Below are 17019 nucleotides of genomic sequence, written 5' to 3' on the forward strand. Positions count from 1 at the left end.
GTTAAACAAAAATATAATTAACCAGAATACCAAGTCTGTCTAATGCCAAGCCTGCACTTCTAACTACTAATCCGTGGGGAAACAGCAAAAGGATTCCAGAATCCAGATGAAGGTGGGAAAAACAAAAGTTGCAAAAAATTGAAACTAAGAAAAGGTGTATTTCCTTAAAAAAATAACTGGTGATCTAAGAAAGTAGAGTGATAAACAAAAAATCCCTTCTACAACAAATTAAGTGATGTGGAAATGAAGGCTACAGGTCTTACTACTCTGGTTATAAAGGCGAGAACTAGTTTAGTGGTAGAAAGAGGAAGCAGTCTTAATGAATGTTTCATTGTGGAAGTGCGCCAGTCTGAATGTATTGTGTTCCCCCAAACGCCATTATCTTTGATGTAATCTCGTGTGGGCAGACCTATCAGTGTTAATTAGATTGTAACTCTTTGAGTGTTTCCATGGAGATGCACCCCACCCAACTGTGGGTGATGACTCTGATTCGATAATTTCCATTGGGTGGGTGTGAATTAAATTACTGGCACACTATATAAGATCAAACAGAAGGAGCGAGCTTGCTACAGCCAAGAGGGACATTTTGAAGAAAGCACAGGAACTGCAGATGAAAGATGTTTTGAAGACGGCCGCTGAAAGCAGACTCATGCTCTGGAGAAGCTAAGAGAGAACAAATACCCCAAGTGCAACTAAGAGTGACATTCTTGAGGAACTGCAGCCTAGAGAGGAACATCCTGGGAGAAAGCCATTTTGAACCCAGAACTTTGGAGCAGATGCCAGCCACATGCCTTCCCAGCTAACAGAGATTTTCCGGACACCATTGGCCATCCTCCAGTGAAGGTACCTCATTGCTGATGTGTTACCTTGGACACTTTATGGCCTTAAGACTGTAACTGTGGAACCAAATAACCCCCCTTTTATAAAAGCCAATCCATCTCTGGTGTTTTGCATTCCGGCAGCATTAGCAAACTAGAACAGGAAGATTCTGGTGTGTAGGATAGGGAAGACTATATTATGGGCCTGTTTGCCAAAATATATAATATGGCATTATAAATAGCCATCAACATTAGAATCCTGGTAAATTGTCAATGTGACTCTCATTAATAAATACTCCAGGGAAGCCATAGAAACCACAGCTCTCTATTACAGATTCAATAAGAAGATTAAAATGAATAAAATAAAATATTTATTAGATGTGGAGACAGAGACAACATGGTTTCCACATATAACAAATTTAAGGTATTGGTTTTCTGAAATGAATAGTCCTGTAGATTCCTGTGAATATAATCTATTTTAACTTTCAAAATACATTCGAAATTGCTTCAGATGGTTGGCTGCTCTTATTTTGTCTTTTTTTTTTATTATTTCAATGGCATGAGTGCAGGATTTGAAGGGTTGGGAAGTGCAACTAGGGAAGGTAGAAGAGTTTTGCTAAAAATAAGGTTGGTTTAGAAAATGAAAACAAAAATTAAGGTTAAATTGACCAATTCTTACCCACGCTCTAAGAATCTTACTAAACATATAAACAATTGCTACTCAAATTCTGAACACTAAGTGCATGGCACAATGGAAAAAACAATTATGAATGATAGTGTTCCTGACCTTAAGAAGCTGAAAATCTAGTTGCAAATAACTGACCCCTTCAGGTGACCATCCAAAACATAGATGATACTAAACTTTATCCTAACTGAGATAAACTGTAAGAATAGATCAGAGACAGGACAGTGGATGAAGAGAAGAGGCAAGGAGGAAAAAAAGCTTCAGAGGAAGAGGGGGGGTCAGAAAATGCACTATATGTTTACTGTATGCAGTTCTGTTTCTCCTTTTACCCCTTCATCAGTGCTTGACTTGACCCCTCCCTACACCAAAAGATCAGTCCTACCTTGATCCCTGTCTCCAATCCAAAGTGCCTACAATGGAGATGGGCACTGTGTGAATTTTGTAACAAACACAAATAATACAAGATCTTTTCTATGCAGTAGTTTCAATTTTCCCAAAGAATGTTCCATGAGACACTACGCCCTTTGAAGGACAAAGTGATCTGAGATCAAGTTTGGGAAACACTAATATTCTTTATAGGCTCCCCCTAGCAGAGGTGGAGGTATGCACATTAGACTAGAGTTCTGTGAAAAACAATCTTTTTAACACTGTTTAATGTTTTAATGAAGTAAATACCTACTAACAAGGAACATACTTGAATAAAGGCTGGTCTAGAGTTCTTAGTTCAAGAAAAAAAGAGATTAGAAAAATACCTAAAGGTAGCAGCAAAAATACCTAAAAGTAGTATTTTTTAAAAACTGTATTCCACAGAACCCCAGGGTCTTCAAGACTTCATTTATTGACTTAATTTTTAAAAATAAAATACCCAGTGATATGTGTTAAATCAAACCTCAACCCTTTAGAGACCACCAACACAATGACTTCTACTACTTGGGTAACTCAGTTTTGGATAGAACTAAGAATGAAGTTTCTTCTGTCATCTCTGTTCAACTGAGAAAGTGTCCTGAGATGGCAAGGCAAGCAATACAATCTTCTTATATGCTTATCATGTGAATTGGGACTAGATCTTCAGAATACTTCATAAACAAAACAAAATACAGAAATAAAATTGTATTCTAAGGCTGAAACAAGACCATCATGTATAACCTCCAATCTCAAAATTTGGTTTCATCAAAACAGCCTCATTTCCTCATAGGCTGACAAAAATAATAAACGCTATAAATTCAAACTTGTAATACAAAACAGAGAAACAGTATTTTATTTTGGAATTTTCATAAAATTTTATTTCGTAAAGAGTCTCCACACTTGATAAAAAGTTTAAAAATCATCTGAAAGAACTCTAAAAAGTAAATTGAGAACAAGGAATAGATACCCTGAACCCAAAGGGCTGGGAACTCTCTTCCCTGAGTACAAACCTCAAAGATTTTGAAGGACCTCAACAAGCCAATCACAAGTAAAGAGAAATCAGTCACCAAAAACCTCCCAACAAAAAAGAGCCCAGGCAAATTGGGCCAAAGGGTAAAGGGTGAAACTGACTGTGTGTTAAAACTTCAAATTCCATGTGAGACCAAGGGAAGAAACGCTTATTTGGTGTAGGACCCATATTTTCTAAACAATATAACTTCTACAGTCAGTTTGTTCAAACACCACAATTACACGGAACTTTGAATAGAAAGTGAGATGTGGTAGATATATATAGGTTACAGTGAAATAGTAACACATCCCAAAGTAATTTGGGCAGAGAATAAAAATATATATTTGGGGCCCCCTGAGAAGCTGGGGGAGGATGCAGAGGTGTTGGACTTCCTCACCTGGATTGTTGCTGATGTTCTCACAAACACTGGGACTGATGGCTTGATGTGCTGAGCCCTCTGTCTTGGCGCTTGCCCCTATGAAGCTTGTTACTACAAAGGAGAAGCTAAACCTGCTTTATGCCTAAGAGCCTCCCCGAGTGCCTCTTTGTTGCTCAGATGTGGCCCTCTCTCTCTAACTAAGCCATCTTGGCAGGTGATCTCACCTCCCCCCTACGTGGGACCTGACTCCCAGGGGTGTAAATCTCCCTGGCAACACAGGATATGATTCCCAGGGATGGATCTGGACCCAGCATCATGGGATTGAGAACATCTTCTTGACCAAAAGGGGGATGTGAAATGAAATGAAATAAAGTTTCAGTGGCTGAGAGATTTCAAATGGAGTCGAGAGGTCACTCTGGTGGACATTCTTACACACTATATAGACAACACTTTTTAGGTTTTAATGTATTGGAATAGCTAGAAGTAAATACCTGAAACCACCAAACTCCAACTCACTAGCCTTGATTCTTGAAGACAATTGTATAACAATGTAGATTACAAGGGGTGACACTGTGATTGTGAAAACCTTGTGGATCACACTCCCTTTATCCAGTGTATGGATGGATAAGTAGAAAAATGGGGACAAAAACTAAAAGAAAAATAGGGTGGGATGGGGGGGATGATTTGGGTGTTCTTTTTTATTTATTTTTTTACTGTTATTCTGATTCTTTCTGGTATAAGGAAAATGTTCAAAAAATAGATTGGGGTGATAAATGTACAATTATATGATGGTACTGTGAACAGCTGACTGTACACCATGGATGACTGTATGGTATGTGAATATATCTCAATAAAACTGAATTTAAAAAAAAGAGCCCAGGACCAGAAGGCTTCACAGGTAAATTCCACCAATCATTCCAGGAAGAATTAATCCAATCCTGCTTAAACTCTTCCCCAAAAAATGAAGAGAGCCAGATAAAGATACAAGAAAAGAAAATTACAGACCAATCTCTCTAATTAAGATAGATGCAAAAATCCTCAACAAAATACTTTCAAATCTAAACCACAGCACATTAAAACAATCATAAACCATGATCAAGTAGGTTTTATTCCATGTATGCAAGGGTGGCTCAACACAAGAAAATCAATTAATATAATACACCGCATTAACAAATCGAAGGGGAAACCCACCTGATCATATCGATTGACACAATAATAGCATTCGACAAAATCCAGCATCCTTTTTTAATAAAAACACTTCAAAAGATAGGAATACAAGGAAACTTCCTCTACATGATAAAGGGCATATTTGAAAAAACCACAGCTAACATTGTATGCAATGGTAAAGGACTGAAAGCTTTCCCTTTAAGATCTGGAACAACACAAACATGCCCACTATCACCACTCTTACTCAACATCGTGCTACAAGTTCTAGCTAGACAATTAGGCAAGAAAAAAAATAAAAGGCATCCAAATTGGAAAGGAAGAAGTAAAACTTTCACTATTTGCAGATGACATGATCCTATATTTAGAAAGTCCCAAAATATCTACTATAAAGCTACTAGAACTAATAAATGAGTTCAGCAAAGTGGCAGGATATAAGATCAACATGCAAAAATCAATAGTGTCTCTATAAACTAGTAAAGTGCAATCTCAAGAGGAACTCAAGAAAAAATTCCATACACAATAGCAACTAAAAAAATCAAATATCTAGGAATAAATTTAACCAAGGATGTAAAGGACCTGTATTCAGAAAACTATAAAACACTGATAAAAGAAATCAAACACCCAAATAAATGGAAGGACATTCCATGCTCATGGATTGAAGATTAAATATAGTTAAGACGTCAACTCTACCCAAATTGATTTATAGATTCAACACAATCCCCAATCAAAATGCCAACAGCCTATTTTGAAGAAATGGAAAAGCCAATCATCAAATTTATTTGGAAAAGGAGAATGAAGTTGGAGGACTCACACTGCTTGACTTTAAAGCATATTACAAAGTTACAGTAGTCAAAGCAGCATGCTACTGGAGGCAGGGCAAGATGGCGGCATAGGGAGGTATGGAATTTAGTTAGTCCCCTAAAGCAACTAGCAAATAGAACAACTGATGGGGGGAACAGCCATGACCGGACAACATCGTACACCACTCAGAATGGGTGGAACGGCTGAGATGATAGCACAGAACTGTAACTAAAGCTTCCCAAACCGTGGAGCTGGCACCCCTCCCCCACCTTCATGGCAGCCTGAGTTGCAAAACTTTGCTGTAGGAAAAAGCAGTCCCTGCTGGGAGCAAGGGAATGTAGCTTAATCAAGCTTCAACTGTGGTTTTAATTAACAAATTTGGACTACTGAAGACATGCTACAAGCAAAGATAAACCTGGGGAAAGCAGGAAAGGAACCTGGAAGATTATCTGGGCAGAGAGGAGGCAGGGATGACAGGGGGAAAAAAAAAAATACACAGACACACAAATATATATAAAATACATATATTATATTTGCATTATATATATATATAAAAACAGAGATTTTTGGAGTCTGCTGACATCAGAATACTGGAAAACAGCTGTGTCCCAAGAAAAGGGGCATGCAGAACCAGGTAAAATTCCGGTCTTCCATGGTGAACTTGAGGACTGGGACTGGCTCTGAAAAGGGGATTCTTACCCCTCCCCCCCCTTTTTTTCTCTCATTCTAAGTAGCTCATTAGAGAAAGTGTCAGGCAGTTTCAATTGTAAGCACTGACCCAGGCAAGGGTGGAGTTAAGACAGTCAGAGCTTCAAAGGAAAAACCCAAGTGTAGGAGACAATTCCCTAAAGGGCTTATCTGCCCTAAGAAAAGGGGGGCTAGGGCCCAGTTCCTGTGGGGGCCCTCCCTCAAAGAACGCAGACCCCAGGGCCTGGGTGGGGTGGATGGATAGAAACAGCTTAAACTTGGCTTCTGACACCCTCGGTCCCTGGCTGGGATAGGGTCCACTGAGAATTAAATATGCCGTACCTCTTTATGCTGGTGGGGAGCTGCAGGCTGACAAGTGCTACCTGCTGGGCAGGATAGGAAAAGCACAGAGTCTAGAGACCTCACAGGAAAGTCTGACAATCTTCTGGGTCTCACCCTCAGGGAAACCTGATATCAAATACAGCCTCTGGTCTGGGAAAATCTAATTGGGGTAATCAAGGAAACCAGATGCCTAGACAAAAAAAAAGTTACAAATCACATTAGGAAAAACACAGATATGGCCCAGTCAAAGGAACAAACTTGCATTTCAACTGAGATACAGGAATTGAAACAACTGATTATTAACCAAATCTCCAAAATCAATTCAAAAAATCAAATCAATAAGTTGAGGGAAGATACGGCAAAAGAGATGAAGGATGTAAAGAAGACATTGGGCAAACATAAGGAAGAACTCAAAAGTTTGAAAAAACAATTAACAGAATTTATGGGAATGGAAGGCACAACAGAAGAGATAAAAAGACACAATGAGACATACAATAGCAGATTTGAAGAGGCCGAAGAAAGGATTCATGAATTGGATGAAGGACAGGACATCTGAAATTCAACATACAAAAGAAAAGACAGGGTAAAGAATGGAAAAATATGAGCAGGGTCTCAGGGAACTGAATGACAACATGAAGTGCACGAATGTACATGTCATAGGTGTCCCAGAAGAAGAAAAGGGAAAATGGGCAGAAAGAATAACGGGGGAAATAATCACTGAAAATTTCCCATCTGTTATGAAAGACATAAAATTACAGATCCAAGAAGCGCAGCGTACCCTAAACAGAACCGATATGAGTACACCAACTCCAAGACATGTAATGTGGAAATTATCAAATGTCAAAGACAAAGAGAATTCTGAAAGCAGCAAGAGAAAAGCGATCCATCAAATACAAAGGAAGCTCGATAAGACTATGTGCAGATTTCTCAGTAGAAACTATGGAGGTGAGAAAGCAACAGTATGATATATTTAAGTTACTGAAAGAGAAAAACTGCCAACCAAGAATTGGCAAAACTGTCCTTGAAAGGGAAACTGTCCTCCAAAACTGTTCTTAAAAGTGAGGGAAAATTTAAAATATTTTCAGACAGACACTCAGAGTTTGTGAACAAGATACCTGCTGTACAAGAAATACTAAACGGAGCACTACAGGCAGATAGGAAAAGACAGGAGAGACAGGTTTGGAGAACAGTGTAGAGATGAAGACTATCAATAAGAGTAAAAAGAGAAAGAGAGCGGAAAAAAATAAAAACAAAGATATGACATATAAAATCCAAAATGGTAGAAAGTAGACATTACGTTCAGTGAAATCAGCCAGAAACAAAAGGACAGATACTGTATGGTCTCACTAACATGGACTAACAATGATGAGTGAAATTAGAGAGTTGAGAACACAAGTTATCAAGAGACAGAAAGAGGTTAGAGATCAGACATTTGATGCTGAAGGAGTCCAGACGATTCAATAGGATTGACTGTATAGATCCAGAAACGGATAGCACAATACTGTGTGATGGTAGCATAATATTGTTAAGTACCCTGAACAAAGATGAGTTTGAGTAGGGCTGAAAGAGGAAGGCTAGGGGCTTTATACGACACCAGAAGGAAAGACAGAAGATAAAGACTGAAATTGTATAACTTAGCGAAACCTAAAGTGGTCAATGATGGTGATTAGATGTACAAATATAAGAATGTTTTTAAATGGAGAGCAAATGAATGCCAACACTGCAAGGTGTTGAAAACTGGACAGTATAGGGGGAAAAACACAATCAATGCAAACTAGATTCTATAGTTAACGATTACATTAAAAGATGCTTCCATTAATTGTAACAAAGGCAATATACCAAAGCTAAATGTCTATGAGGGGGATATAAGGGAATGACATGGGATTCTTGGTGGTGGTATTGTTGTCTGACCTTTTCATTGTATTTTCTTTTCATTTTTCTTCTATCTTTTGTATTTTTATTCTTCATTTTTTTTTCCTCCTTTTCCTCTTTCTTTGGCGAAATATCCTCATATAGATTGTGGTGGTGGAAGCATAATTATGTGATTATAATGGGAATCACTGATTGTTTACTTAGGGTGGACTCTATGATGTGTGAATAAAACTATTAAAAAAAACAAACAAACAGAGGGAAACAAGTGCTGGAGATAATGTGGAAGAGAGGGATTTACCTGTTCCCTGTTGGTAAGGAAGTAGAATGGCACAGCCCAGCTGGAGGGCAGTGTGGTGGTTCCACAGGAAGCTAACTATGGGGTTGCCATACAGTCCTGCAAACCCGTTACTGAGTATATACTCGGAAGAACTGAGAGCAGGGACATGAGTGGACATTGCACACTGGCGTTTATGGCAGCTAAATTCACGATTTGCAATGGATGGAGGTGGCCTAAGGGTACATCGACTGATAAATGGAATGGTGAACTGTGGTGTATACATACAATGGAATACCAAGCAGCGGCAAGAAGAAATGAAGTTGTGAGGTATGCACCTAAATGAACCGACCTGGAGGACAGTATGTTAAGTGAAATAAGCCAGAATTGAAAAGACAAACATAACGCCTCACTAAGATGGACTAATTATAATGTGTAAACTCTGAGAACTGAATCTGAGGGCATAGGTTATCAGGGGAAGGCTTATGGTAAAGGTTCCTAGATTGTAAGCTCTTACTGTGGTCATATCTATTCATGAGTTGTAATGGCTATCTCTAAATTCTGAGATGCTGAGCCGTTTGTATATAACCTGGTGGGTCCCTGTAACTTCCGGTATCTGTGTGACACCAGAGACTCAGAGCCTGAATTCAGCACCTATGAATGTCAGCATTACCCCATACAGCAAATGTTAAAGAAACTGAAAAAGAGATCAGACTTCAATTAGAGATAAGAACGAAATGGACTTGATAAGAACTAAGGTAAACCAGACTAAAGGGAGAAGGATGATTTTGACTATTTAAAACCTCAACCTCTGTATGAGTCAAGGGAAGAGATGTTTGAGGCAAAATCTGTACTTTCTGTAGCATGCTATATAATTTAACTTGTATAGTCAGTTAATTCAAACACCATAATTACATGGAACCTTGAGTAAGGGGCAAGATCTGCTTGGTTTGTACAGGGCAGCATGAAACCCCAATACATCCCAAAGTAATCTGGGCAGAGAATAAAAAGTATTTACAAAGCCCCCTTGAGGGCCTGGGGGAAAATGTGGAAAAGTTAAACATCTCCACCTGCGGAATTCCTGATATTTTTGTAAGCATTGGGGAATACCATTATAGCAGGCTAAATCCTCGATCTTGGGGCTTGCCCTTATGAAGCCTGTTACTGCAAAGGAGAGGATAAGCCTACTTATAATGGTGCCTAAGAGTCACCCCCAGAGAACGTCCTTTGTTGCTCAGATGTGGCCTGTCTCTCTAAGCCCACTTGGCAGGTAAACTCACTACCCTCTCCACTACGTGGGACATGACTCTCAAGGGTATAAATCTCCCTGGCAACGTGGGACATGACTTCCAGGGATGAGCCTGGACTCAGCATCGTGGAATTGAGAAAGACTTCTTGACCAAAAGGGGGAAGAGAAATGAAACAAAATAAAATTTCAGTGGCTGAGAGATCTCATATGGAATAGAGAGGTCATTCTGGAGGTTATTCTTATGCATTATATCAATATCTCTTTTCAGTTTTTAGTGTACTAGAATAGCTAGAAGAAATACCTTAAACTGTTGAACTGCAATCCAGTATCCTTGATTCCTGAAAACGATCGTATAACTATATAGCTTGTACAGTGTGACTGTGTGATTGTGAAAACCTTGTGGCTCACACTCCCTTTATCCAGTGTATAGACAGATGAGTAAAAAAAGGGGGGACAAAAAGTAAAATGAATAATAGGGGAGAAAAAGGAGTATATGTTTTGGGTGGTTTTTTTTTTTTTTAATAGATAACTTGATCTGAAAACTGTTTATCATCATCTACAGAATACTGAAAAATCATGAGATTCCAGTTCAAATTTTGACAGACAAAACATAAACTAGATTTAAAGTTCTGTATTAAAAAAACAAAACAAAACAATAGCACAGTTTGCAACATCAGCAATTAAAATAACTGAAGACCTGACATTAAAAATAATGAAAACTATGTAAGAGATCATTCTATAATTATTCTGTTTTGCCCTTCTCACTCTAAGAATGTAGTATTTTTCAGAGACAAACAGCAAGCTGGTCAAGTTTATGCTTAAGACATTTACCTATACTTGGCCAGAAGTTTCAGAGACTTATTATACATGCTGGCTAGTGTAAACTCTCATGTTAAATATGAACATTTTCCCAATAATACTCTCAAGTCGCATCTCACTTATCTCCCTTCTTAAGATCTGCATAGGCTTATTTTATATACTTAGAAAATCTGTAATAAACTACAGAGTTCAAAATGGTGTGGCCAGAAGAAAAGCAAGCAATATTAAAGAAGAACGCAATCCTTACCAACAAAAACTGAAACCCCCTTTTCCCCAATAAAAAAGCTAGCCCCAAAAAAGGTCTCATTCTATAAAGATTTATCATTTCCAAATCACAGTGTAAGGAGCTTGAGTAATTTACCAATTTTGTTTCCTACTCTGTGCCTTAGAGATACCTCATGAAAAACTGGTATCTGACACAACAGAAGACATTTGCAGACTGTAATATTGTAGCAACAGTACTGAGGTTGATTGGTTACATCTTAATTATTTATACAGAACATTGGTCCAATAACTTAAAAATAAAGAACAGCAGCTGGAAATTTATCTCAATGTTCAGAGATAAAAGGGTTAACCACTCTTTCCATTATTTTCTGCATATAAGTCCTTTTTCATTTTGAAATCTGATGGCAATTAAATTCTGGCATTGTTCCAAGCTATTGCATGAACAGGATACTGAAGGCCATCACTATACAGCACACTGCAACATAAGGACTCCTTCGTTCATCAATTCTAGCACATTTCCAAAATATGCCCAACAATCCAGTTTTATTTCTGTCCAGGAGGCTGGGTACCAAGGATTGGATATAAGCAGAGGTATATATAAGCAGCAAGATTACAGTCAACAAACTCTGAAAATTGAAAATGGCAGACACAGTGAGGCCGGCAAAGCCCCAGCCACATCACCCTTCCGGGCCCAGAGCGGAAGAGGTGTTGGGTGTTCTTTTTTACTTTTATTTTTATTCTTATTCTTAATTTGTTGGAGTAATAAAGTGTTCAAAAAATTGTGGTGATGAATGCACAACAATGTGATAATACTGTGAACTGACTGTACACTTTGGATAATTGTATGGTATGTGAATATATGTCAATAAAATTGCATTTAAAAAAAAAACAGCATGGTACTGGCATATAGACTTACCCATCAATGCAACTGAATTCAGAGTTCAGAAATAGACCTGCACATTTACGGTCAACTGATTTTTGATAAGGCTGCCAAGTCCATTCAAACCCGGATAGAACAGTGTTTTCAACAAATGGTGGTAGGAGAACTGGATATCCATATCCAAAAGAATTAAAGAGGACCCCTATCTCACACCTGATACAAAAATTAACTCAAAATGAATCGAAGACCTAAATGTAAGAAACAGGATCATAGAACTCCTAGAAGAAAATGTAGGGAAGCATCTTCAAGAACTTGAGCTAGGCAGAGGTTTCTTAGACTTGACACCCAAAGCACAAGCAACAAAAGAAAAAATAAATGGGATCACCTCAAAACCAAATACTTTTGTGCATCAAAGGACTTTGTCAAGAAAGTGAAAAGGTAGCTTATTCAATGGGAGAAAATATTTGGAAACCAAATATCTGAAAAGGGTTTAATATTCAGAATATATAAAGAAATCCTACAACTCAACACTAAAAAGACAAACAACTCAATTTAAAAAACGGTCAAAAGATTTGAATAGACATTTTTCCAAAGAGGATATACAAATGGTTATAAAGCACATGAAAAGATGCTCAACATCACTATCAGGGAAATGCAAACCAAAACCACAGTGAGAAATCACTTCACACCTACTAGAATTGCCACTATTAAACAGAAACCTACAAGTGTTGAAGAGAATGTGGAGAAACAGGAACACTTATTCACTGATGGTGGGAATGTAAAATGGTACCGCTGCTGTGGAAGACAGTTTGGTGGTTCCTCAGGAAGCTAAGTATAGAATTACCATATGACCTATCAATCCCGCTACTAGGTATATGCTCAGAAGAAATGAAAGCAGGGATGCAAACAGACATTTGCACATCAGTGTTCATAGCTGCATTATTCACAATTGCCAAAAGATGGAAACAGATGAATGGATAAACAAAGTGTGGTATATACATATGATGGAATATTATTCAGCTGTTAGAAGGAATGAAGTCCTAAAGCATGTGACAACAGGGATGAACCTTGAGGACATTAGGTTGAGTGAAATAAGTCAGACACAAAAGGACAAATATTGTATGATCTGACTAATACGAACTAACTATAATAAGTAAACTCATAAGAGTTAAAATCTAGAATATAGGTTACCACAAGATAGAATGAGGATAGAGAGTGGGGAAAGGATATTTAACGTGTGCTTAATTTTTAACTAGGTTGAATTTACATGTTTGGAAATGAATAGAGGTGATGGTAGCACATTATGATAAGTGTAAATAACAGCACTGAATTTTGCATGTGATTATGGTGGAAAGGGGAAATTTAGAGTCATGTATGTCACTAGAATGAAAGCTAGAGGATAAAACATGTGACTGTATAACACAGTGAACCCTGTGGAAGACAATGACTGTGATTAATAATACAAATGTAATAGTGTTCTTTCATGAATTAGAACAAATGTAAATCACCATTAAAAGGAGTTAATAGAGTAGTATCTGGTAAAAAAAAAAAAAAAAAACGCACCTATTACAATCTATGGACAATGGTTAACAGTAATATTTTAAAATTCCTTTATCAACAGTAACAAAGGTACCACACAATGCTAAGGGTCAATAAAAGGGTGGGAGAAGAGGTATAGGATGTTTTGTTTGTTTTTGAGTAATGAAAATGCTCTAAAATTGAATGTATGCACAACTGTGATGATACTGTGAACCACTGATTGTATACCTTGGATGGAGTACATGGTATGTGACTAGATCTCAAAAAAAAAAAAAAAAACCTGCTTAAAAAGAGAGGAGGGGGTAGACTTTGAGGTTTTACAACTATTTACAACCACGGACATAAAGATGTACCAATAGACAGACTATGAGTCAATAGGGTAATTATTCTTACTTTTACACTGATGACTACCCAAATTTAATCTCCAGTTTCTTCCTTCTCATACCCACCCTTAATAAAATGATTCATTGCTTCTCCCAATCATCTTAAAAAGCCAGTCTTTTTTTTTTTTTAATTTTTCTTCTTTTAGGTTATCTAGAGCACAATTGGCAGATTAATTTTTGTGCCAGTTTGAATGTATTGTGTCCCCCAAATGCCATTATCTTTGTGGTCTTGTGTGGGGCAGACGTTTTTGGTGCTGGTTAGATTTGCTTGGAATGTTCCCCACCCAGCTGTGGGCAATGATTCTGATGAGATATTCTCATGGACGCATGGCCCCGCCCATTCAGGGTGGGCCTTGATCGGTGGAGCCATATAAATGAGCTGACTCGGGGGGAGGAAGAGAGTGCAGCTGGGAGTGATGTTTTGAAGAGAAGCAAGTTTGCTAGAGAGGAACATCCTGGGAGAAAGCCGTTTTGAGGCCGGAGCTTTGGAGCAGACGCCAGCTGCCTTCCCAGCTAACAACGGTTTTCCGGACGCCATTGGCCATCCTCCGGTGAAGGTACCCGATTGCTGAGGTGTTACCTTGGACGCTTTGTGGCCTTAAGACTGTAACTGTGTAGTGAAATAAACCCCCGTTTTATAAAAGCCTATCCATCTCTGGTGTTTTGCATTCTGCAGCATTAGCAAACTAGGACAATTTTCCAAATATGTGATATCTCAGATAGCTTATCAGATAAGCCCCCAATTTTTCAAACCAGTATAAAAACTCTCTGGCTCTAGCTCATCAAGCTAGACAAGTGTTAGTCACTTTCTAACATACTAAAAATGGCTTTATTGCAGTTCTGCCTAGTACCAAACCCTCTAAAAGCTACTCCCACTATTTTTTGTTAATGCAACTTAGTTCCACCTTCTCCCTAACAATGCCAAACCTACAAATACATCTTTTCCTTCTCTGAATTGGTCTGCACTTCTTTTAGTGCAGCACTGTCCAACAGAACTTTCTGTGGTAACAGAAAAGTTCTGAACCTGCACTTCATTATGGTAGTCACTAGCCACATGTGGCTACAGTGCAATTAAAATATAGACAGTACCACTGAGAAAAATTAATTTTTAATTTTAATTTAAACTTAAATAGCCACATGAGGCTAGTGGCTACTGTCCTGGACAGCACAGACCTAGGGCTGGCTCTCTACACCCTGAACAACCCAGATACTACTACCAATCCCTCCAATCTATCTTGCTCCTAGATACCTCCACTCCAATTTAACTCCTTTACCCACTATTCAGTAAATTTAGTTGTTCACTTTGGACTCCCAGCTGTTTCTCAAACTACTTCATACTATATTCCAAGCATTTTTTCAATCCCTTTTCTCCCCTGGTAGGGTTTAATTATTAATTATTTGGCACCTAATTCCTATATGCCAGGCATGGCAATAAGCAAGGTTGTTACCCAAGGAAAATGGATCATAGGAGATGAATTAACTCCAAAAAACCCATCCTTTTCCAGAATAGTTCTAAGTTCTGCCTCTTTCCAAAGTCCACCTCAAGCTGTGTGGTGTTCTTAAAGTCCCAATCCTATTTACCAATTTCAAATCTTAAATACTTTTGCCAAAATTTTAGCGTACATACACCCAGAGGTGAATTTATTCTGAAACCAATGAAATTTAAGCTTCAAGGACACTCAATGGCATAGTTCCCCTTCCAAAACCATGAATCTAATTTTGAGTACATAAATATTATATATATATATATATACATGTATATATATATATAAATTATACGTAATTTTTAAAGAGAGGGCCCCCAAAATCTATCATAAGCTCCCAGATCCCATAAAACTAGACATTCCCCCTACATATACCTCAGAATTCTTAAAGCAAGGCCTTTTTACACAGGATTCTGCTTACTTTTTAATCTTTTAATGGATACTCTATCCCTTGAGGTCTGTTTCTTCTGGCTATGAATGGGTCAGTTTCCCCATCTCCTTGCTTTGTAGTTGTTCCCCAAAGTAAACACATAACCCATTTCCCTTTTGAAAGCTCTAGAACTAATCACAATGGGAAAACAGAATAACAGGAATTAAAATAAACACATGAGGATTACAAAAAGAAAGATCTTACAGCATGCCCCAAGTTGATCTTCAGATTCAATGTAATTCCAATCTGAATCCTAGCTTCTTTTTTTGCAGAAATTGACAAGCTGATCATAAAATTAATAAAGAAATGCAAGGAACCCAGAACAGCCAAAAGAATACGGAAAAAGAACAAAGTTGGAGGATTCAAAGTTGGAGGTCTCACACTTCCAGATTTCAAAACCTTCTAAAAAGCTACTATAATCAAGAGTTTGTGGTAGAGAAATAAGGACAGAAATATAGGTCAATGAGATAGAACTGAGAGTCCAGAAATAAACTCTTACATTTATGGTCAATCAGTAAGGTTATCAAGACAATTCAGTGGGGAAAGAATAGTCTTCTCAGCAAACTGTGCTGTGATAACTGGATATCCAGATGCAAAAGAATGAAGTTGGACCCCCTACCTCACACCATATATAAAATTTAACCCAAAAATGATCAAAGGCCTAAATTGCAAGAGCATTAACTATAAAACTCTTAGAGGAAAAGATAGGAGTAAATCTTTGTGGATTAGGCAGTGGTCTCTTAGATATACGCCAGAAGCAATAGGAACAAAAGAAAAAAAAAAGAAGAAAAAAAGAAATTGGACCTCATCAAAATTTAAAAATTTTAACCAGAATATATAAAGAACTCCTATAACTCAATAATAAAAATAGCCCAATTACAAAAATGAGCCAAGAATTTAAACAGGCATTTCTTTAAAGATATACAAACGGCCATTAAGCACATGAAGAGATGCTCAATACCACTAGTCATTAGGGAAATGCAAATACACAATGAAATACTACTTCAAACCCACTAGAAGGGCTAAAATTAAAAAGAGAGACAATAATAAGTGTTGACAAGGATGTGGAGATACTGGAATCCTCATACATTGCTGGTGGGTATGTAAAATGGTAAAGCTATGTTCTAGTTTGCTAATGCTACCAGAATGCAAAACATCAGAAATGGATTGGCTTTTATAAAGGGGGTTTATTTGGTTACAAAGTTACAGTCTTAAGGCCATAAAATGTCCAATGTAAGTCATCAACAATCAGGTACCTTCACTGGAGGATGGCCAATGGTGTCCGGAAAACCTCTGTTAGCTGGGAAGGCACGTGGCTGGCATCTGCTCCAAAGTTCTGGGTTCAAAATGGCTTTCTCCCAAGATGTTCCTCTCTAGGCTGCAGTTGCTCAAAAAATGTCACTCTTAGTTGCTCTTGGAGTGTTTGTCCTCTTAGCTTCTCCAGAGCAAGAGTCTGCTTTCAACGGCCGCCTTCAAAGCATCTCTCATCTGCAGCTCCTGTGCTTTCTTCAAAGTGTCCCTCTTGGCTGTAGCAGCTTGCTCCTTCTGTCTGACCTTATACAGTGCACCAG

At 38.0% G+C, this 17019-nt stretch overlaps 2 protein-coding genes across 2 annotated transcripts in view; both read right to left on the reverse strand.

The window, feature by feature from the left end:
- KDM1A (lysine demethylase 1A) overlaps positions 1–17019 on the reverse strand; it is a 103365-nt gene that overhangs the window by 81015 nt on the left and 5331 nt on the right.
- On the reverse strand, positions 10988–11409 carry LOC119528207 (protein kish-A-like; the record flags this gene model as incomplete). Its single annotated transcript, XM_037828850.1, has 1 exon — positions 10988–11409. A coding segment is annotated over one exon (246 nt), but the record flags the coding sequence as incomplete, so codon positions are not given.

Source organism: Choloepus didactylus, chromosome 2 (assembly GCF_015220235.1).
Source record: "Choloepus didactylus isolate mChoDid1 chromosome 2, mChoDid1.pri, whole genome shotgun sequence".
In the NCBI taxonomy this organism is placed as follows: Eukaryota; Metazoa; Chordata; class Mammalia; order Pilosa; family Megalonychidae; genus Choloepus; species Choloepus didactylus.